This window comes from Mesoplodon bidens, assembly GCF_964165515.1.
Source record: "Mesoplodon bidens genome assembly, chromosome: 4".
NCBI classification, from domain to species: domain Eukaryota; kingdom Metazoa; phylum Chordata; class Mammalia; order Artiodactyla; family Ziphiidae; genus Mesoplodon; species Mesoplodon bidens.
The window spans coordinates 149,956,056-149,976,916 of NC_138160.1; the positions used below are offsets into that span (position 1 = coordinate 149,956,056).

General features: G+C 55.9%; 2 protein-coding genes across 6 annotated transcripts; one reads left to right on the forward strand and one right to left on the reverse strand.

Annotated features, from left to right (window-relative positions):
- Nucleotides 1–1,704: 1,704 nt before the first annotated feature.
- Nucleotides 1,705–8,356, forward strand: GIPC3 (GIPC PDZ domain containing family member 3). 3 transcript variants are annotated; one of them, XM_081233680.1, is made up of 6 exons: nt 1,705–2,045; nt 2,810–2,995; nt 3,110–3,290; nt 4,482–4,594; nt 4,875–4,969; nt 5,088–8,356. In XM_081233680.1, the coding sequence occupies exons 1-6, from the start codon at nt 1,803–1,805 to the stop codon at nt 8,182–8,184; spliced, it is 3,915 nt and encodes a 1,304-aa protein (XP_081089806.1). In that variant the 5' UTR covers nt 1,705–1,802; the 3' UTR covers nt 8,185–8,356. The 3 variants fall into 3 exon arrangements, with proteins under 3 accessions (XP_081089806.1, XP_081089808.1, XP_081089807.1); XM_081233682.1 differs by having other exon boundaries at nt 4,875–4,956; nt 5,088–5,382; XM_081233681.1 differs by lacking the exon at nt 2,810–2,995.
- A 718-nt stretch (nt 8,357–9,074) lies between these two features.
- Nucleotides 9,075–20,185, reverse strand: TBXA2R (thromboxane A2 receptor). 3 transcript variants are annotated; one of them, XM_081232924.1, is made up of 4 exons: nt 19,632–20,185; nt 14,133–15,001; nt 9,938–10,032; nt 9,653–9,839 (listed from the first exon to the last, which is right to left on the reverse strand). In XM_081232924.1, exons 2-4 carry the CDS (start codon nt 14,916–14,918, stop codon nt 9,797–9,799), a joined length of 924 nt encoding a protein of 307 aa, XP_081089050.1. In that variant the 5' UTR covers nt 14,919–15,001; nt 19,632–20,185; the 3' UTR covers nt 9,653–9,796. The 3 variants fall into 3 exon arrangements, with proteins under 3 accessions (XP_081089048.1, XP_081089049.1, XP_081089050.1); XM_081232922.1 differs by having other exon boundaries at nt 9,075–10,032; XM_081232923.1 differs by lacking the exon at nt 9,938–10,032 and having other exon boundaries at nt 9,075–9,839; nt 19,632–20,183.
- Between the last annotated feature and the right edge of the window lie 676 nt (nt 20,186–20,861).

The window sequence follows — 20,861 nt, forward strand, 5'->3', positions numbered from 1 at the left end:
ACAAGCAAAGCACGCCTCCCAGGAATGCCAAGGATGACCAGCCACCAACAGAAGCCAGGAGGGGCAGGAAGGATGCCACCCAGGGTGTCAGAGGAGCTTGGTCTTGCTGACTTCTAGCCTCCAGAACTGTGAGAGAGTATATTTCTGTTGTTCATAAGCCAGCCACTTGGTGGTACTTTGTTTCGGTTGTCCCAGGAGACTCGAAAAACGATACTGTCACACACCCACGTCCAAGTGTGTGCTCCCTCGTCTCACCCCCTCCCTGGCTCCGTACCCTCATCCCAAATTTGGCGTTTACCATTCCTGGGCAGGTCTTTACCTACTTTTAGCACAAAAGGACGTCTTCCCACAAGAGTACCATTTTGATGGATTTTTGGGGGGTTCGTTTTCTAAAGGTTCGAAAGTAGACGACTCTGTGGTTTCTAGTTAAATCACAAAGTTGTGCAACCACCAGCCCAACTTAATTCCAGAACATTTTCATCACCCCCAAAACAAACCCCCCTCCCGTTAGCCATCACTCCCCATCCTCCCCTCCCCCAGCCCCAGGCAACCACGAATCCACTTTCTGTCTCCATGGATTTGCCTGTTCTGGACACTTCATCTAAACGGCATCACACGCTACGTGGCCTTTGTAATCTGGCTTCTTTCAATGAGCGTCACGTTTCCAAGGTTCATCTGTGCTATAGTGTGTATCCCATTTTGCACGTTTTTAAACTTTACATAAATTTTCTTACATCGTCCAAAGCCTTCTGCGACTTGCCTGTTTTCATCAATGCCTGGTTTCTGAGATTCATCCAAGGCAAAAGGCCTCTCTTTGGAGCTGCTATATGGCATTCCACTGCTGTTTATTGAGCCAACCAACGTTCCTGTTGGTGATGCCTGGATGCTGTGTTCCCAGGGGATTCTGAGAGGCGCCTCCTGGTGCCCACCGTGTGCCAGGATACAGCAGGGGATAAAAGAGACCAGAACTCCTGCCCTCCTGAAACTGACATTCCAGTTGAGGAGACAGAGGAAACACAAGATGAATAAATAAACTATCTGCTATGTCAGGTCATGCTCAGTGCTAGGGAGGAAAAAAGCCAGAAAGAGAGACTGGGAGGTGGTGATAGGAGGTGACAGCTGAGCCAAGAGCCGAAGGAGGTGAGGGAGTGAACCACTTGGAGATCTGGGAGATGTTCCAAGTGTAGGGGCACAGCCTGTGCAAAGGCCCTGGGGCAGGATAGTGCCTGGTGTGTTGAATGAACAGCAAGAAGGCCCGTGTGTCTGGAGCAGAGTGAGCAAGGGGGAGAGAGGGAGGTGGGGAGGGCAGGGAGGGGACGGGGCAGGTTGTGCAGGGCCTTGTGCGCAGAGGGGAGGACTTGAGTTTTTACCCTGAGGGAGGTGGGAGCCCTGGAGGGCTGTGGGCAGAGGATGGACACGATGTGGCTCAGTTTATACCAGCGTAAGCGTCCTCCCCACTTCCTATGGTTGTCGCAAGGATTAAATGAGTGCGCCCAGCAGAGAGCAAGCGCCCGGGCACCCGCGGCTGCCCCATCCTTATTTGTGATCCTTATTTTTCCCGCTCCCCGGAGAGCTCACAGCTGGCCCTGGCAAGGCCGGCACACCTGGGGCCCGCCCCCCACCCCACGGCCACCGCCGCCGCCCCCGCACTCCGCGGTGTCGCCTTCCCGGGAGGCTCGGGTTCCCGGATCCCCTTACCCGGGCGGCTCGGCTGTCGCTCCTTGGGACGGGGGAGGGGAGGCTGCAGGAAGCGGCTGATCCGGCGGCTGTGGCGTGGCCCCAGTGGCCGAGCTCCTCCTGCCATGGAGACCACAGCGGCCCGCGAGGCCCGGGGGGCCGAGGCCCCACGCCTGCCCGCGCCCCCGCCCTCGCCCGCTGAGCCCCCGGCTGCGTCCCCCACCTCGGCCGCGCCCCGAACCCGCCCGCGCCTCGTCTTCCGCACGCAGCTGGCTCACGGCAGCCCCACGGGCAAGATCGAGGGCTTCACCAACGTCCGCGAGCTTTACGCCAAGATCGCCGAGGCCTTCGGGATCGCGCCCACCGAGGTGAGGCCCCCGGACCCCCCGCACCCGAGGCGCACCGGCTGACCGGGGGTAGGGGTGGACCCTGGACGCCGGGACTGGGGCCCCAGAACGCCCATCTTCGGATGGAGGGGACCCGATCTCCGGATCTCAGAGACGCACCTCTCAGATCCTGGGGTGCCCATACCCGGTGGACCCCCAGCGCAAAATATGAGCACGTCTTAGGGTTAATGGATGCCTAGTTCGTCCAGGAAAACACTGGGCTGACCCAGCTAGGAGTGGACCCCAGCTCTCAGGGAAGCGCCTATGTTTCCTGGGCGCGGCTGCGGGGCTGTGTTTCCAGGCAGCCCCCTTTCAGGTGAGAAGTCAGAGGCCGCGGGGGGTCAGGGGCTGGGTTGTAGGGGCGCCTCGCAGCCCCGAGGGGGCGCCAGCAGATTTAGAACAGTTTTAAAAGATCGGGGGGGGGGGGCGGTGACGGCACCGAAGGGTTAAAAGGGGAAGTCTGGGGGGTGGGAGAGGGGCGTCCTCCTGCCCGAAGTCTCCTTCTCACCCTGCTCCCCATTCTGGGGGTCCCAGTCTCCTCGCTTCCCACCCCATTCTGAGAGGATCCCATACTCTGCCATTACACGTGACTGCGATCCTGGTAGGGGATGACTAGGGTCAGTTTCGTGCCTCTTTGCGCCTCGGTTTCCCTATCAGGCCCCTGAGCCCAACCCCCGGTTGTTCTGCGCAGACGGTGGGGGATGAGGTCTGTCATTAATTTTGGGCTCCCCCTCCCCTCGGGACAGATCTTATTCTGCACCCTAAACAGCCACAAAGTGGACATGCAGAAACTCCTAGGCGGCCAGATAGGGTTGGAGGACTTTATCTTTGCCCACGTGCGCGGCGAGACCAAAGAGGTGGAGGTCACTAAGACCGAGGACGCCCTGGGACTGACCATCACTGACAACGGGGCTGGCTATGCCTTCATCAAGGTGCCCGTGGGGGCGGGTGGCTTCCCGGGTGCCCCTCTCTGCCCCTCTCTGGTGTGAGCAGGACCTGAGAGGGGCCGCTGGGGTGGCCCTGTGAGTGACTCTGGGTCCCTGCAGAGGATCAAGGAAGGCAGCATCATCAACCGGATCGAGGCAGTGTGCGTGGGCGACAGCATTGAGGCCATCAACGACCACTCAATCGTTGGCTGCCGCCACTACGAGGTGGCCAAGATGCTCCGGGAGCTGCCCAAATCGCAGCCTTTCACCCTGCGCCTGGTTCAGCCCAAGAGAGCCTTCGGTGAGGGCCACCTGGGGCCCAGAGGGCAGGCTGGTGGGGGGGGGCAGGGAAGCTCTTCCAGAAATTGGTGCTCTGGATGCACCGGGTGGCAAAGGGTGGGGGGATGGGACAGGATGGAAGGTTCTAGATGCCTCTGGTGACAGGACAGGGAGCTTCTGGCACTGTATGAGGAACAGGAGGGTCATTTCTAGATTGTTATAGAGTTGGTCTGGGCATGGGGGTCGGGGGAGGCTTGGGAAGATTGGGAAAGGATGAGGAGGTATCTGGATCTATTTTGTAGCTGGTCTGGGAGCTTTTAAAGTACTACTATGAGGCTCTGGTGAGTTCTTGAGAGTGACTCTCAAAGGGAGCTCTAGAATGGAGCTTTTCAAAGAGAAGTCTGTGACTGGTCCATGGATGAGATAAGGAGGTCCTCGTCGAAGAAGGATTCTTAACCTCAGCACTATTGACATTTGGGGCTGGATGATTGTTGTGGGGCGGTCTTGGGCACTGTCAGGTTCGACCTAACAGGTGCCAGTGTCTCCCCTGAGTTGTAACAATCAAAAGTGTCTCTAGGTATTGTCAATGTCACGGGGGGGGGGGGCAAAATCACACTCCTCCCCCCCCCGCCCCCCGTGCCAGCTGGGTTGAGAACCTTGATCTAGAATGTAGATCATGTTATTTAGTTCAGCAGACAATTGTTTTCCATAGGTAGACTTTCTCAAGGAAGGAAGCAGGATGCTAATTTCCATTCTGGCACAGTCTTCTTATCTCATCATGGACTGGCCCTTTGAGTCACCCTGTCCCAGAACAAGAGGTTCTAAAGGTGCCCTGGACCATCTGGAGGGAGGTCCCAGGAGAGTGAGACAGGATGGGGTCCTAGATCTGCCCTGGAGCAGGACAGTGAACTCTGAGAGCCATGAGCAGGTTAGGAAGGGCCAATTCTAGAGCAAGGAGCTTTCTAGATTGATCCTCGGGGCACAAGGAGAACCTTAAGCAGTCTCTTCTAGAGAAAGTCATTTTGAGAGGAGGCGGGAAATTTGAGGGAAGAAAGGATTCTCAAGCATGGTCCCTGAGGATTCACCCATGGACATAAGGAGGACTTTGAAGGGTAGGAAGGTTCTAGAAAGGCTCAGCTGGTGGCTTCTGAGTGTTTAGGAAGATATGGATCTGCCCAGAACACATCCACCTCCCCCACTCTGTTCCCTCCAGATATGATCGGCCAGAGGAGCCGGAGCAGCAAATGCCCCATGGAGGCAAAAGTCAGCAGCGGGAGGGAGACCCTGCGGCTTCGGTCTGGGGGGGCCGCCACTGTGGAGGAAGTGGTGAGTGGAGGGGAGAAGGGTGGACATCAGGGTCTCTTGCACCTAGAGTTCTATCGATGACTCAGCATGACCTTGGGTAAGACCCTCTCCTTTGCCCAGCCTCAGTTTCCCTACCTGCAAAGTGGGCCCTTGTCAGTCAGGGCAGTAATGGTGGGACCAGAAGCATTGACTAATGGGTGGTCCCAGTCTGCTGTCACCTAAGGGGTGGGGGACTGGGGAGGGGGCTGGGCCGGAGCGATCCCAGGCTTCTGACCCTCTGCTTTGCTCCCTGCGACCCCAGCCTAGTGAATTTGAGGAGGAGGCATCTCGGAGGGTGGATGACCTGCTGGAGAGCTACATGGGCATTCGGGACCCAGAGCTGGGTAAGGGGCCAGGGTAAGCCGGGTGGACCCTGGGGGGAGGACAGCCCATGGGGAGGAGGCAAGGGTCCCAGGGGAAGCTGGCATCCCCCCAGGGAGCGCCCTCACCCACTTCCCCTTGGCTCGGCCTGCAGCGTCAACCATGGTGGAGACATCCAAGAAGACAGTGAGTGTCCAGGAGTTTGCACGCCATTTAGACTCCGTTTTGGGCGAGTTCGCCTTCCCGGACGAGTTTGTGGTGGAGGTGTGGGCCGCCATCGGCGAGGCCAGGGAGGCCTGTGGCTAGTCTGCCCCGGGGCCGAGCGCAGCCCCAGCCCAGAGCCCAGCCCCCTGTCCCAGCCCTCCCGGCCAGTTCCCCAAGCCCAACCCTGCTCTGGAGTCCAGAAGCCCAGATCTGAGACCCAGCCCTGCTCTAGAACCCAGCCCAGCTCAGAGACCAAACTCAGATCTGAGACCCAGCCCTGCTCTAGAATCAATACCAGTTTTGAGACCAAGCCGAGTCCTGAGACCCAGCCCTGCTCTAGAACCCAGCTCAGCTCAGAGACCAAGCCCAGATCTGAGACTGGTATCACCTCTAGAACCCACACCAGTTTTGAGACTGAGCCCAGGCCTGAGACTCGGCCATGCTCTAGAACCCAGCTCAGCTCGGAGACCAAGCCCAGATCTGAGGCTGGTATCACCTCTAGAACCCACACCAGTTTTGAGACCGAGCCCAGCCCTGAGACTTGGCCACACTCTAGAACCCAGCTCAGCTCGGAGACCAAGTCCAGATCTGAGACTGGTATCACCTCTAGAACCCACACCAGTTTTGAGACCGAGCCCAGGCCTGAGACTCGGCCATGCTCTAGAGCCCAGCTCAGCTCGGAGACCAAGCCCAGATCTGAGACTAGTATCACCTCCAGAACCCACACCAGTTTTGAGACTGAGCCCAGCCCTGAGACTCGGCCATGCTCTAGAACCCAGCCCAGCTCAGAGACCAAGCCCAGATCTGAGACCAAATTCACCTCTAGAACCCATACCGGTTTTGAGACCAAGCGCAGCCCTGAGACCCAGCCCTGCCCTAGAACCCAGCTCAGCTCGGAGACCAAGCTCCCCTCTAGAGCCAAGGCCAGCTCTGAGACCAAGTTCACCTCTAGAACCCATACCAGTTTTGAGACCAAGCCCAGCTCTGAGACCAAGCCCTGCTCTGGAACCCAGGCCAGCTCTGAGGCCCAGTTCATCACTAGAATCCAAGCCAGTTCTGAGATGCAACCCAGCTCCAGAACCCAGCTCTCCTCTAGAACCCAGGACAGCTCTGAGGCTAAGCTGAGCTCTGATATAAAGTCAAATTTGGGAACCCAGACAAGTTTTAAGAGCCACCTCAGCTCTGAAATCAATCCTAGTTCTGAAAGCCAGGCCAGCTTTATGACCCAGCCCTGCTTCAAAACTCGACCCAACTCTGGAACGCAAGACAGCTCCATGACCCAGCTGTACCTGGATACCTGGTCTAGCTCAGAAACGCCAGTTAGTTCTGGAACCCAGGTGAGACTCGAGAAGCAGCCCAGTTCCAGAAGCCACGTCAGCTCAGGATTCAAAGACAGTTCCCAAACCCTACCCTATTCTCATGCCCAGACCAGCTCAGGAACCCAGGTGCATGCTGCAGAGCAGTCCAGGTCCAGACCCCACCCACATACTGGGGCCCAGTCCAGCTCCAATGATGAGTCCAGCTCAGAGACTGAGCCCAGCTCTATACCCCAGACTAGTGCAACAAGCAGGCCTGTCTCCAGAATTCAGACAAGCTCTGGACCCCCATCCATCTCTGGGGCAAGGCCCGCCTCCAGAGCTCCACTTGATGCCAAGCCCCGCCCTCACTGCAGAACACAGAGCAGCTCTAGAACATCATCCAGCTCTGGGACCCAGACAGACTTCAAGGCTTGGCCAATTTCCAGAGTTCAGTCCAGCTCAGGCACCCCACCCAGCTCCAGAACTCAGCTCAGTTCTAGAGCACAGGCTGGCTCTGAAATCCCATCCAGCTCTAAAACACAGTCAATTGCTGAGACCCATTTGAGTTCCAGAATCCAGCTAAAGTCTGGTCCTGGGACCCAGACCAATGCAGCAACAGACTTAAGCTCCACAGCTCTGTCAAGCTCTGAGAGCAGGCCCAGCTCCAGGACCCAGCGCTGCCTGGGAACTCAAAACACCTCTGGGACCCAGCTCATCTCAGAAACCCTGCCAAGCTCTAGAAACCAACTCCAGACCACACCCCCAGGCAGCTCTGGTATTGAGCCAGACTTTGGGAGACAGGCCAGCTCTGGAACTCAGCTCATCTCTAGAGCCCAGCCCAGCTCTGGGACCCAGACCAGTTCAAGAATACAGCCCAGCTCTGGAACCCAACCCAGCTCCAGAACGCAGACCGGTTCTGGAACCCAGCTCATCTCTGAGACCCAGCCCAGTGCAATAATGCAGCCCCTCTCTGGAGTCCACCTCATTTCTGGAACTGAAACCAGCTCCAGAACCCAGACCAGTTCTGGAACCCAGCTCAACTCTGAGACCCAGCCCAGCTCTGAGACCCAGGCCAGTGCAAGAATTCAGCCCAGCTCTGGAGCCCAGCTCAGCTCCAGAACCCAGTTCAGCTCTAGAACTCAGTTCAGATCTGAGACTCACCACAGCTCTGAAACCCAGACCAGTTCAAGAACCCAGCCCAGCTCTGGAATCTACCTTAGTTCCAGAACCGGATCTGTTTTTGAAACCCAATCCAGCTCCAAAAGCCAGACCAGCTCAAGAATACAGCTCTGCTCTAGAAATGGGCTCCGCCCACAGACCCCTGGCCTTGACCCCAGAACCCAGACCGATCCCACTCCCCCAGCCCAACCCCAACACCCAGGCCCACCACCCAGAGCCCCACCTCCAGGTCCTAGGAGGGTCTCTCACCCTCAGCCCCATGATCTGGTTCAAGGAGCCCAGGCCGATACTGGCCCAGGCCGAAGCCCATCCACTTTTGCCCTGTTCCCACAGCCGTGGTCCCCCTCCGCCCCGCAGAAACCAGCCCTTCCCCCCAAGCCCCAGCTGAGACCCCAGAAGTCCACCCCACCCACCAAATCTGTCATCCCTAGTTCTGCCACCAGGGCGGCCCTCCTGCATTCCCAGCCCCCTGAACCCTCAGCTCAGGGGCCTGCCCCCTCCCCCGTGCTCAGGGAGCCAGGGCCAGCTCCGCGGGCGTCAGAGCCCCTCCCCTACAATGGGGGGCTATAGCTTGGGGGTGACATACTTGTGGCCCCCATCCCCTCTCCTGCCCCTCCCAGCCTGGGTCCCCCAGAAGCAGCAGGTGACCTCATTCCCCCACAGGCGGGGTGGGGAGGGTGAGGGAGGGTGGACACAGGGGCTTTGGTTTCACCTGGGCCTGGCTCTGGGAGCTGTAAGCAGATCCCAGGTCTGTAGAGGGGAGGCGGGGTGGGGGTGGGGGAAGTTGGGGCAGGAGGCAGTTTCCTCCTCATGTACCTTGAAGGCTCATGGGGAATAAAGTCACCTCCCACCCCTGCAGCCCGGTGTGTCATTTTTGGGGGGTGTTTGGGGGAGAGCAGAGGAAGGGGCAGGCGTGAGGGTCTGGGGGGCTGACATGACAACACTAGATGCTTCTTATGTGGCTACGATGTGCCACAGGCACGTTGTTAAGTGCTAAGCGTGCAGGTGCTCATGGACCTGCAGACACATGGTGCTCTAGACAAACTCAGTCGTTCGGCCATTCCGTCTGCCTTTATTGAGCACCTACTATGGACCAGGAGCTGCTTGTTCAAGGCATGGGGAGTCTGAAGGGCTGAGTGAATAGATGGCTAAACCACAAGCTTATGAGGGAGTGCACCCCGTCTGCCGTGGAGGAAGCAGGCGTGTACCCCATGGTCTCCGTGTGTCTTGCCCTCTCTTTTCCTCACCTGCAAAATGGGTTTAATCCCAGAACCCTCTCCTAGGGGCTGTAGGGAGGCTTCCAGGAGATCCAAGCTGTAAAGTGCTTAGGGAAGACTCAATAAAGGAAGTGGGGAGGGGAGCTGGAAACCAGCCCAACCTCTTGGGGCTTCCGCAGCCCCCCAGTCCTGCTCGGCTGCCACATGGTTGGATAGGAATATTGATACAAGAAACTTCAATAATTGACGATTTCAGAGCCAAAAGAGATTATATTTTGGCAAGAGAGGGAGTCTCTTGCCCATTCTCATTCAACCTTTTCTAGACACAGCCTTCTCAAATTGGGCTGTCAAAGGGAATCAACTGTACCCCAGTAAGGAGGTCATATTCAGGGGTCAGAGGGGGTCAGAGTCCCCCATTTCTGGAGGATTTCTGCAAGGGGAGGCTTACAAGTCTGCCTGCCTCCAGACACCATCCCAGCATTGCCCACACCCTTCCTGGGATTGGGAGGGGCCTCTGAGTGGGGAGGGGGCGGAGAGAGGGGAGGGGCTTTGGAAAGGGGAGTCAGGGAAGAGTTGGAGGGTCCCCAGGGATGATGGAAGACGGCACACAATCCTGCCGCTTAAACTGTCCATCCTGCCCTCCTGGCTCCTGGACTTCAGAACAGGCAGATGAGACTGACAGGGAGGACGAAGGTTAGATGGGGGACCTGCTGGCAGGGTGCTCTGTCCTTCCAGAGCTGCCCCCGACGTCCAGCCCTGGCCCTACTGCATCGTGGACCTGCAGGTGAGCTGGGGTTGCAGGGAGAGCGACCTGGGCCGGGTACTGAGGCGAGGGTGGAGGCGCCGGATCACTGCCCGGCGAAACAGGATGTACACCCAGGGGTCGAGGATCTGGTTCCACGTGGCCACACGCAGGTAGATAAGCAGCTGCTGTTCGGTGGCTCGAGACAGCTGCCCAGTCGGGCTCATGGCAGGCGGGCTCCGCAGCACCGTCTGGGCGATAAAGACCTGCGGGGGAAGGGGTGTGTGTGTGTGTGGCCAGAGCGGTCAGCCGGGGGCCAGGCCAGCCACCAGCCCTGCCCTCCACCAGCACCTGCCCGGGCCACCTGCCATCCGCCGAGATCCCGTGCCGATTCTGTCCCCGAGTTGCTGTGTGACCTCGGGAGAGCTGCCTGACCTCTCTGAGCTTCAGCTGATGTGGCTGAAAAATAGCACACTTTTCCTGCTCCTCTCCTGGGCACAATTAAACGTGGTGGACAAGAGGACTTGCAGGTGTCAGCAGGTGGAATCACTGTGACTGCCAGTTTTATTATTCTGTCAAACATTTATATTTTATACAAATGTTATAATATAATATCAAATTATGGTATAAAATTGTATATTAAATAATTAATTTTTATGTTGTTTATTTTATTTTAAGTCAGTTTATATTATATTAAAATTTATAGTTATAAAATTTTATGACAAATAATTTTATGTTAAATAATTTTTATGTTAAATTCTTATATTAAATCACTTTAATATATTTTATTAAATATTGAATTTTATATTTAATATTATACAATATATAATGTAATAAGGTATTTACAGATTATCATAGAATATAATTAGTTACCTAATAATTAATATATTGTTAATACTAACACATATATAAGGAATCTAAAAAAAAAAAAGGTCATGAAGAACCTTGGCGCAAGACGGGAATAAAGACCCAGACCTACTAGAGAATGGACTTGAGGATATAGGGAGGGGGAAGGGTAAGCTGTGACAAAGTGAGAGAGTGACATGGACATATATACACTACCAAACGTAAAACAGATAGCTAGTGGGAAGCAGCCGCATAGCACAGGGAGATCAGCTCGGTGCTTTGTGACCACCTAGAGGGGTGGGATAGGGAGGGTAGGGAGGGAGATGCAAAAGGGAAGAGATATGGGGATATATGTATATGTATAACTGATTCACTTTGTTATAAAGCAGAAACTAACACACCACTGTAAAGCAATTATACTCCAATAAAGATGTTAAAAAAATTATAACTATTATATATAGTTATGTTATATATATTATATAATATTTAAAGTTATATATGTAATTATATAATATATAACATAATTATAAGGATGTGACTATATATTACATAATGATTGATATAATTATTAAGTATTAATTAATAATATGTAATTATAGCTATATGTTATACAGTATTTAACAATTATATAACATATAACTATATATTATATAATGATTGATATAATTGTTAAATATTAAGTAATAATATGTAATTATAGCTATATGTTATACAGTATTTAACAATTATATAACGATTGATATAATTATTAAGTATTAATTCTAATATAATATAATTAATTATAATTATTAGAGTTCATAATTACAATCAAATTTATACTATATTTAATATAATTATATTCATATTGTGTTACATGTATTATATTAAAATAAATTTTTTCTTTTCTTTTTGGCTGTGCCATACAGCTTGTGGGATCTTAGTTCCCTGACCAGGGATTGAACCTGTGCCCTCAGCAGTGAAAGTGCAGTGTACTAACCACTGGACCGCTAGGAAATTCCCCATAAATTATTATTTTAAAATTGTTTCCTGAGCACCTACAGTGTGCTGGGCAATTCTGGGGACACTGCAGTGGCCAAGACAGACCCAGGTCCCACTTGCACAGGCTCACAGGCTCACAACCCCATTAGGACATGTGACCAGGTGGTTGCAGCTTGGCGGTGGGAGTGGGGGTGACCTAGCAGTGATGGAGGCACTGCTGGAGCCCAGAGTAGGAGCCTGACTGGGCTTGGGAGAGGTAACCAGATGGTGAATAGGAGTTTCCCAGGTGAGTTTGAAGGAAGTGTCTGTGGCCCTTTCTTCTGGGACAATAGGGAGCTATGGGAGGTTTTAGAGCAGGAGTTGGCTCATGGGCCAAATCTGGCCTGCCACCTGTTTTTGTTTTGCTTTGTTTGCTTTATTTTTGCCTTTTTGGTTTGTTTTGTAGTTTTGCTAAGAATGTTTTTATATGTGTCAATGGTGAGAGAAAAAAATAGCATATTTTGGGGGTTTTTTAATTTAAAAAAAATTTATTTTTTGGCCATGCCACGCAGCATGCTCAACTAGGGATCGAACCCACACCCCCTGCAGTGGAAGCACGGAGTCTTAACCACTGGGCCACTAGGGTAGTGGCCTAGAAAGCATATTTTGTGACGTGACAATGACATGAAATTCAAATTTCAGAGTCCGTAAATGAAGTCCTATTGGTGCACAGCCACGCCCATTTGTTTCCATGTAGCTTTCATGCCACAGCAGCAGAGCTGCGTCGTTGTCACAGAGACTGTGTTTAAAGGGTTTACTACATGGGCTTTTAGGAAAAACTTTGTTGCCAAAGGGGACCAGGAATCATTTAATGATTCAATGATTCTACCTAGGATGACTTCCTGGTTTTTACCTAACAGTTCAACTTCTATTTATCCTGCAAAGCTTCAGTTCCAATGGTTCAGAGCAGGGCAGGGCTCATCCTGGGTATTTCGAGAGTCAAGGCTGGAGGGCAAGGAGAAAGAAGAGGCTGAGACAGATCCTTGTCAGGGACCTCTTGGTGAAGGTGACATTTGAGGAAAGACATGGAGGAGTGAGGGAGTGATCCATGTGGAGATCTGGGGTGGGGGGAAGCATTCCAGGCAGAGGGTACAGCCCAGTGCAAAGGTCCTGGGGCAGGACCGGGCCTGGCATGTTGGAGGAACAGCCACGAGGTCTATGTGTCTGGAGCAGAGTGAGCGAGGGGGAGAGACGGAGGAGGAGAGGGCAGGGAAGACTTGGATTTTTACCTTGAGGGAGGTGGGAGCCCTGGAGGGCTGTGGGCAGAGGGGGGACCTGACTCAGGTGCTCACAGGCACCCTCTAGATGCTGCTCGATAAATAATAATGATAATAATTACAAGTGAATATAGAAATGGCCTCAGCTCGACACAGATGTCGAGAATAAACGTATGGACACCAAGGGGGGAAAGTGGCAGGGTTGGGCGGTGGTGGTGGGATGAATTGGGAGATTGGGATTGACATATATACATTAATATGTATAAAATAGATAACTAATGAGAACCTGCTGTATAAAATAAATAAAATAAAATTCAAAAAAAAAACAAAGAAATGGCCTCAGCTCTATGAGACCAGGCCTGGGAGGGACACCCCAGGTACAGAACAGAAGTACATTTCTCAGCCGGAAGCATCATCCTGTAACTGCCACTCCCCTGGGACCCATCAGTGCCTTGCAGCTTCACGTATCACACAAAAAAATATGTTCCTTTCTTTTTTTTCTCCCACCATTGACACACGTAAAAACATTCTTAGCAAAACAAAGCAAACCAAATTTGTAATCTTCCTATCCCACAGGTTTAGCTTTTGTTTTAGCCCTTATCACTTCCTAATATCTACCACTTCACTTATTTATATACTATGTTTATTTTCTGTCTTCCCCAGGGCCTAAGAGTTCCAGGAAGTCAGGCAGTTTTGTCAGTTTTGTTCCCTGTGCAGTGCCTAGACCAGAGCCAGCAACACACTCATCACTCAGTAAATGTTTGTTGAAGGAACAAACGAATAAATGAGTTCATGTCATCATCCTGACAGTCACTCTGAGAGGCTGGCACCTTTTTAGTCATCCCCATAATAGGAGGAGATTGAGGCTGGAGGAGGGAAACCCATAGCCAGAGTCACAGGATAAGTCCTTGTTGGATGTGGGCTGGAAACCAAGTATCTGATTCCAGTCTCCAGACTTGTCCCCATCCAGTCAGAAATGGAAAAATAACCCCTCCAAGCGGCCAATTACATCAATCAGTGGAAGGGCTTCAGCAAGCTCCCCTGACTCAGGGAAGATCTGTGCAAGGCTAGGGTCCAGCCCAGAACTAGGCACAAAGTAGAAATGATTCAGTAATTGTACCTGGAATGTCCTCCCTGCTTTTCTCTGGCAAGTAAACTCCTCTTCATCCTTCAAAACCCAGCTCCAATGTCCCTCTTCCAGAAAGCCTTCCCTGATATCCCAGGGAGAGCCTGGTAGCCCTTCCCTGGGCATCTCAGTCCCAGGACACTGCCTCTGCCCCAGTCCTGCCCCCAGTTTGGGATTATCTGTGCCTCGCTCATGGGTTCCTCAAGGAAGGACCCTTGAACACTGGGGTCACGCCCACATTTTCTTGGGCGGACGAGAACCTGAGGGTTATGGATTCATTCGGGAGGAACCGAGGCCCAGTCACCAAGGGTGGGTGGGAGACCCCGGCAGCCCCTGCCCCCGCCGCCACTCACCAGCAGCGGCATCCAGCAGATGCTGGCCACCACCATGATGCCCGTGAGCTGAGCCATCATCTCGACCTCGCAGTCCCGTGGGCGCTGCTGGGCGGCCTCCTGCCCGTGGTAGATATGGCACAGGGTGGCCACGCTGATCGTGTTGAGCAGGAAGGATAGCCCCACGGAGAGGCTGCCAAGGAGGGTGAAGAGCAAACCGAAGGCCACGTCCCCTGGCTCGGCGCCGAGCGTGAGGAAACACCAGGAGCCTGGGTACTGCACGGTGTAGCGACCCACACCCAGCAGGGGCAGCAGGCCCAGCGCCAGCGCGGCGGCCCACACCAGCCCCACCGTGGTCCAGGCCCGGCGCTGTGAGGCGGTTGCGGGCCGTGAGAAGGGCCGGGTGATGCCCAGGTAGCGCTCCGAGGCCATGGCGGCCCCCAGCAGCAGCGGGCACAGGCCAAAAAAGACCATGATGACGCCCATGAAGTGGCAGAGGCTGCAACCGGGGTCCACAGCCTGCCAGTCAAAGAGGGCGGCGTGCTGGGACACCACAATTACGCCAGTGACCAGCAGCCCCATGAAGTCAGTGATGACCAGGCCACAGAGGAAGGTCAGGAAGGAGGATCGCGCATGGGAGCTGCCCTGCCGCGCACTCACCAGCACGCTCAATGCCAGCAGGTTGGAGGCCAGGCCCACCAGGCAGAAGGAGGCCGCGAACCAGGGGGAGGCGATCAGGCGCCGTTCCTCCAGAGTGATGTTTGTTGGCCGCAAACAGGGCCCCAGAGAACTGCCATTGGGCCACATGGCGCCAGAGCGGAGTGGGGAGGGTCACCACCCCATCAGGCCAAGGCTGCAGGTGGGGTGGACTGGCACTGGCTCAGGCACACCTGGGGAGGGAAGTGGCGGAAGAGAAGATTTGCTGGTGATTCATTCTGCATTTTAGTCTGAGCAGCCCTGGTGAACTCCTACACAACCTTCAATGCCCCAGCTCAAATATCCCCTCCTATAGGAAGCCTTTCCTGACCTATCTCACTCCCCACTCAGTAAGTGTTACTATTACTACTATGACTAGCTCCAGCCCTGTCCTGCCCAGGCTCAGTGACCCTCAAGGGTGAGGATCAGTTCTGTCTCCTCTGGGAATCCTGAAAGATACCAGTTAGCATTTGCCAGGTCTCAGAGAAGGGCTGAGAAGCCCCCGTTTGAACTTCAGCCCTGGTACCCAGTGTGTGACCCCAGGCAAATGATTTCTTTTCTCTAAACTTCCACTTCCCTGCTGGTCATCCATCTGAGCCCTTGGTGGACCGCAGAATCCAGAACAGATTTCAGCTATTGTAAAACAGGACACATCCGGTGTGGGGAGGGCGGCTGGCTGGTGGCCAGAGGTCGCTAGTTCTTGAGCGGGCTCCAAGGTCAGCCTTGTGGGTCACAATTTCTCGTGAAATTGTGGGGGAGGCCCGGCGCCATTGGTGTTTTAGGGAGAGCTTTCCTCACATGTTGGAATCGTGTAGGTTCTTTTTTCCCCCCATTTTCGTTGAATAAGAAATAAACCCAGAAATCCAGTTCCATCTGGGAGCAAAACTCAGGTCATTTGGAGCAACAGGATCCCCAGGATGGGCTATAAACAATAAGGAGGGTAATGGGCTATAAACTACCCTGTGTGGGGCTGGGGGAGAAAATTGGACAGACATGTGGGTCTGACTGCCTCGGGTGCGGACGAATCAGCCAGATATGGGGACGTCGAGTAGAAATAAAATGAGACCATTCAAAAGCCAGCTTCCAGGGGCTTCCCTGGTAGTCCAGTGGGTAAGACTCCATGCTCCCAATGCAGGGGGCCTGGGTTCAATCCCTGGTTGGGGAACTAGATCCCACATGCATGCTGCAACTAAAGAGTTACATGCCGCAACTAAGAGTCCGCGTGCCACAACTAAGAAGTCTGCATGCTGCAACTAAGACGTCCGCATGCCGCAACTATTCCCTAAAAGGACACAGCAGGGAGGGCATAAGGTCACCCAGGGGACCGGCACCCCACCCTGGGCGCACACCAGGAGCCATCCTTGTGCTGGCAGGGAGGGGGCACTGGGCGCAGGATCAGAGTGGGCAAAGGTGGGGAGGCAGGACTATGGGAGGCACAGATGGCCCAGTTAAAGCTCAGAAAGGTTGTCTTATGATCCCCATTTTGCAAAGGCAGGGAACCTGAGGCACAGAGAGGTTAAATAACTAATCCAAAGTCACACAGCCTAGCCGGGGTGGATCTGAGATTTAAACTCGGGCCTCGTTACATACAAATGTGTGTAATTGAGTCAAAGCCCTGCCAGTCAGGTGGAGACTGGTGGGAGGTGGGTGTGGAGTGTCACCATCATTGGAATTTTCCTTGATGAAAAACAGATAGAATTTTTCCGGGGAATTCCCTGGCGGCCCAGTGGTTAAGACTCCGAGCTTTCACTGCCAAGGGCATGGCTTTGATCCCTGGTCAGGGAACTAAGATCCTGCAAGCTGTGCAGCTCAGCCAAACAAGACAAACAAAAAACACACCAACCAACCAAACAAACAAACAAAAGGGATAGAATTTTTCTAAAAAGTTGGTCAGACTGGATTCGAATCCTGACTTTGCCATGAACCCTCTCACGGACCTTGAGGGGAGTTAAGTCCCCACTCTGAGTCTCAGTCTCCCTTCCTATAAAATGGGGCAGATGATGAGAATGATTTCGTCTGTGCCCAGGGCTAAGCCCATGTAGGCACTCCATTCGTGCTGGCCCCGGGCCCGTGCCTGTGACCTGGCCTCAGCAGTGAGCGTGCTCTGCTACCCCCTCACTCCCCATCTCATTAATTCAGCTCAGCAACTCCTTATAGAGCTTCATAAATTATCCAGCTCCTGATGGCCAGCTCCACAGAGCTTCCCTCCCAGGCTGAGAGCCAAGGCCACCGCCACTTCGATGGGGGCGGGGCCTGGAGATGGAAACCTGAACCCCAGAGGGGTGGGGGCTTTCCACGGTGCTCGGCCATCTGAGCCCTCCACTCCCAGGCAGGGGTGTGCTCTTTGCCGTCTCAGATTTGGCCTGCACTTGGATTCCCCCTGGGGCGGGGCGCTTGCTCCCTCACTCCCTTGAGAGCTGGTATGCGCTATTTCTAAACATTCCTGGGGACTCTGGCTGTGCCTGTGGTCGCTGCCCCTGCCTCAGCCCTGAGTGACTGCCAGCTCCTCCCGGGTTTCATGGTCCCCTGGTTCCCCACCCTCGCGCGGGAGCTTATGCACCTGGAGACACACACCCCGTGTCTGCCTCGTCTCCCATGTCTGGGAACAAACCTGTGGCCCAGGGCCTTTGGCCTGGGGGAGGCTGGAAACTGGCACCACTCCCTCTGGCCGCAGCCGGCAGTTTCCAGTCCCCCCGAGGGGTTCAGGTGAGAGCGGCCAGATCAAGTTCCCCAGGCAAGCGGACCAGAGGGGCACCTGGCAAGGCCTCCCTTCCCCTCCCACATTGGCCGGGAGGGCTGGCAGGGCCCCCACCCTGCAGGGGACCGTGCTCTTCCCAGCCCGAGGGCCGTAAGCACCACTGTGTGGCCCTTGGGGGAACTGCTCGCCCTCTCTGTGCCTCAAAAGAAACATGGGGGGCTTCCCTGGTGGTGCAGTGGTTGAGAGTCCGCCTGCCAATGCAGGGGACGTGGGTTCGTCCCCGGTCTGGGAAGATCCCACATTCCGCGGAGCAGCTGGGCCCATGAGCCATGGCCGCTGAGCCTGCGCGTCCAGAGCCTGTGCTCCGGAACGGGAGAGGCCACAACAGTGAGAGGCTCGTGTACCACACACACACAAAAAAGAGAAACATGGACCCCAGATTTGCTGGGCAAACCCAGGATTCCATGGCCCGAGAGTGGGGAGGTTTGGACTTTGAAGGTCCAGGGTTCTGGAATTCTAACAAGTTCCCAGTTCTGGAAGCTGAAGGTCCCAAGAATCTAGAATTTCAAGAGGCTGAGGTTCCAGAACTTTGATGGGAATTTGGTTGGGTCCTGGGTTCCAGAAATCTCTCTCTCGGGTCCTGGCTCCTCTCTGGAGGATGGACTTTCAGTGCTCCCTCAGCCTCCTTCGGTGGGGCTGGGAGGGGTCCATCCACCGCTGTCCCAGAGGCCTGTGCGCTGGGTTGGGCTCGGGCACCAGGCTGGTCCTCCCTCCGCCCACCATGGTGGCCCCGATGGAATATGGTCTTTGGTTCCCAAGGGCCAGGCCCCTCCTCTGCCTGATGGTCTCTCATCACCTCTGCCCCATTCTTCTCCTCCCGCTCCTGGGATCCATCCGTCTTTCAACAAGTCCCTCTTCCTCTTGACACGCCACCACCTGGCCTGCCCGGCCTGCCTGTCCTCACGCCATGAACCCACCCAGCCTCCCCCAAGGGTGACGGTGACCTCAGACAAACTCGGACTGGAGCCCGCAATCTGCCACTGCCCAGCTGGGGGCTCGACTTTGCTGAGTCTCAGTTTCCCCCTCTGTGAAATGGGGATAACAAGGACACCGACTCGCCTGCTGGCATTCTGGCTGGTCTTCCCAGGCCTGACCTGCTCCTGCCACCGAGACTTTGCCTCCGCTGTGCCCCCCCATCCCCACCCCGCCTGGTGCACCCTTCCTGCTTCCTGGCTGTGCTCACAGCTCATCTCCTGGCTGCGTGCATGGGGCAGCCAGGTGGGAGCCCTGATGCTCTGTGTGACCTTGGCCCACTTCCATGTTGCCTAAGTCCTTTAATGCTGCCCAGGTGACCAACGACGATGTCCTCTGGCATGAAAGTGCAGGGACCAGGCCAATCTCTGCATCAGTTCCTGCCCTTACCTGATGCAGACCTGCACGCCTGAGGGTGTGGACCCCCTCCACGCCCTTGTGCAGCCACAGACGCCCAGACAGACACAACCGCATATATGCAGGGCCGCTGTCAGTCCCCAGGCCCACCCCTGCCTTCCCCCACCACAAGACTGAATTTCCGGGAACTTTTCCTGTTCGTGACAGCAGCCAGGCCCCCACCCCAGAGGCATCACAGTCATCCTGCCAGGGTTGGAGCTGAGCCTTGGTCCGGACTCACACGGTCCCTCCCTGTGAGCCTCAGTTTCCTTATCTGTCCAGTGGGTGTCCCCCAGCACCAGCAGGGGACAGATGGGTGATGAAGGGACAGGACCCAAGCCAGGCGGCCAGTGGTTAATGATGGGCCCAACTTCGAGTGTGCACACAGACACACAACCAACCAGACGTGTGCTCACACTCACAGCCACACCCAGCACCCTGGCTCCCTCCCCGGCTGGCGGGGCACAGATCCTGGGAAACCCACACACAAAGCACATCCTCCGCCACACTGGCCACAGAGGCACACGCAGGTGCCCAGGGCCGGTAGCACTCCAGGCACGGGACTCAAGCTCACCAATGCCCCAGAACACCCAGCACCTGGCAATTGTCACCGCCCACGGTGAAACACCCACAGCAGGGCCGGTCACCGCAGGATACACCCAAGGCACACCTGCCCACTCTCATGCCCCGCCCCTAACCTGATGGCCAATTGTCCTCAGCAGGCGACGGTCGATGGGGCGTGCAGGGGTAGCCAGCCTGCGCAGTCGTGTCCCGGCGGACCTGCAGGTGCCGGGCTGGAGGGGGGCGTGCGGAAGCGGAAGCAGGGCGGCTTCCGGGGCCCCTGGGGAAACTGAGTCACGGCGGGAGGACCACGCCGAGGACCCCGGCACTGCCACGTCGCGGCGGGACACAGATGGAGGGTGGGGCGGCGCGGGGTCCCGGGCCGCGGGAGTGGCGGCGAGGTCCCCTCCCGGCCTGGAGGGGGTTCGGCGGGGGCTAAAAATAGCCCGGGGCTGGGGCTCCGTTCTGCGGCCGGCGCCCGTCTCTGCTAGGGTCTGGCTCAATCTCTCTGTCTTTCGGTCTGTCTCCCATCAGCCCCTCCCGTCCCGCGCTGGCCACGCCCCTCCCGCCCGGGCCTGGCTGATGAGGGTCAGTGGGCGCCCCCTCAGCCCCGCGGGGAGACCGCGAGGCCTCCTGGGGGAGGGGGCGCCCATGGGACCCCAGGGCCGTAGGGGCAGGGGAGGTGGCCGGGGTGGCCGGCACCCTCTCGGGAGACTCCGCCCGCTCCCCTCCCCCAAGCCCGCCCCAGCCAGGTCCCCTCCCGGCGCTCCGGCCGCCAGGCCCAGTGCTATTCACCGTCCGGGCAGCACCCGAGGCTGAGAGGGGGCGGGGCGGGAGCAGGCCCGGCGGGCCCCTCTCCCCAGGGCGCCCAGACCCCGACCCAGGGACCCAGGGCTCACAGCTGGTGAACCCGGTGGCTTTCGGGACCCTCATCAATGTAGGGGCTGTCTGAGGCCCCTGCCCGGGCTGGGGGTAGAGGTGCAGGGACGTTTAGAGGGGAGAGGCGACCACACTCTCTACCCAGGAGCTTCGTGGGCAGCCTGCTGAGACAGGCTTCTCGAGCAGACGATCTGGGAGGGCTGTGGGTGGTGGCATTCTAGGGGGAGGGTCCTGTGAGGACACAGGCTGGCATTGGGGCCAGAGGAGGCAAAGCCCCCTGCAGAGCCGCCTGCGGTCGGGGTGGGGAGGTGTGCTTTCCCTCCGCCCCCCCAGTGCAGGGTGGGGAAGGATGCCCAGAGACCGAAACTGCAGGAGTGACTGAGGATGATCAGGGGGCTGGAAGGAGGGCTGGGGAATGACTCCCCAGGAAGGATCGGCTTCCTTGAAAGCCCCCAGACTCACTCAGGGCTGTGGGCCAGGGTCTGATC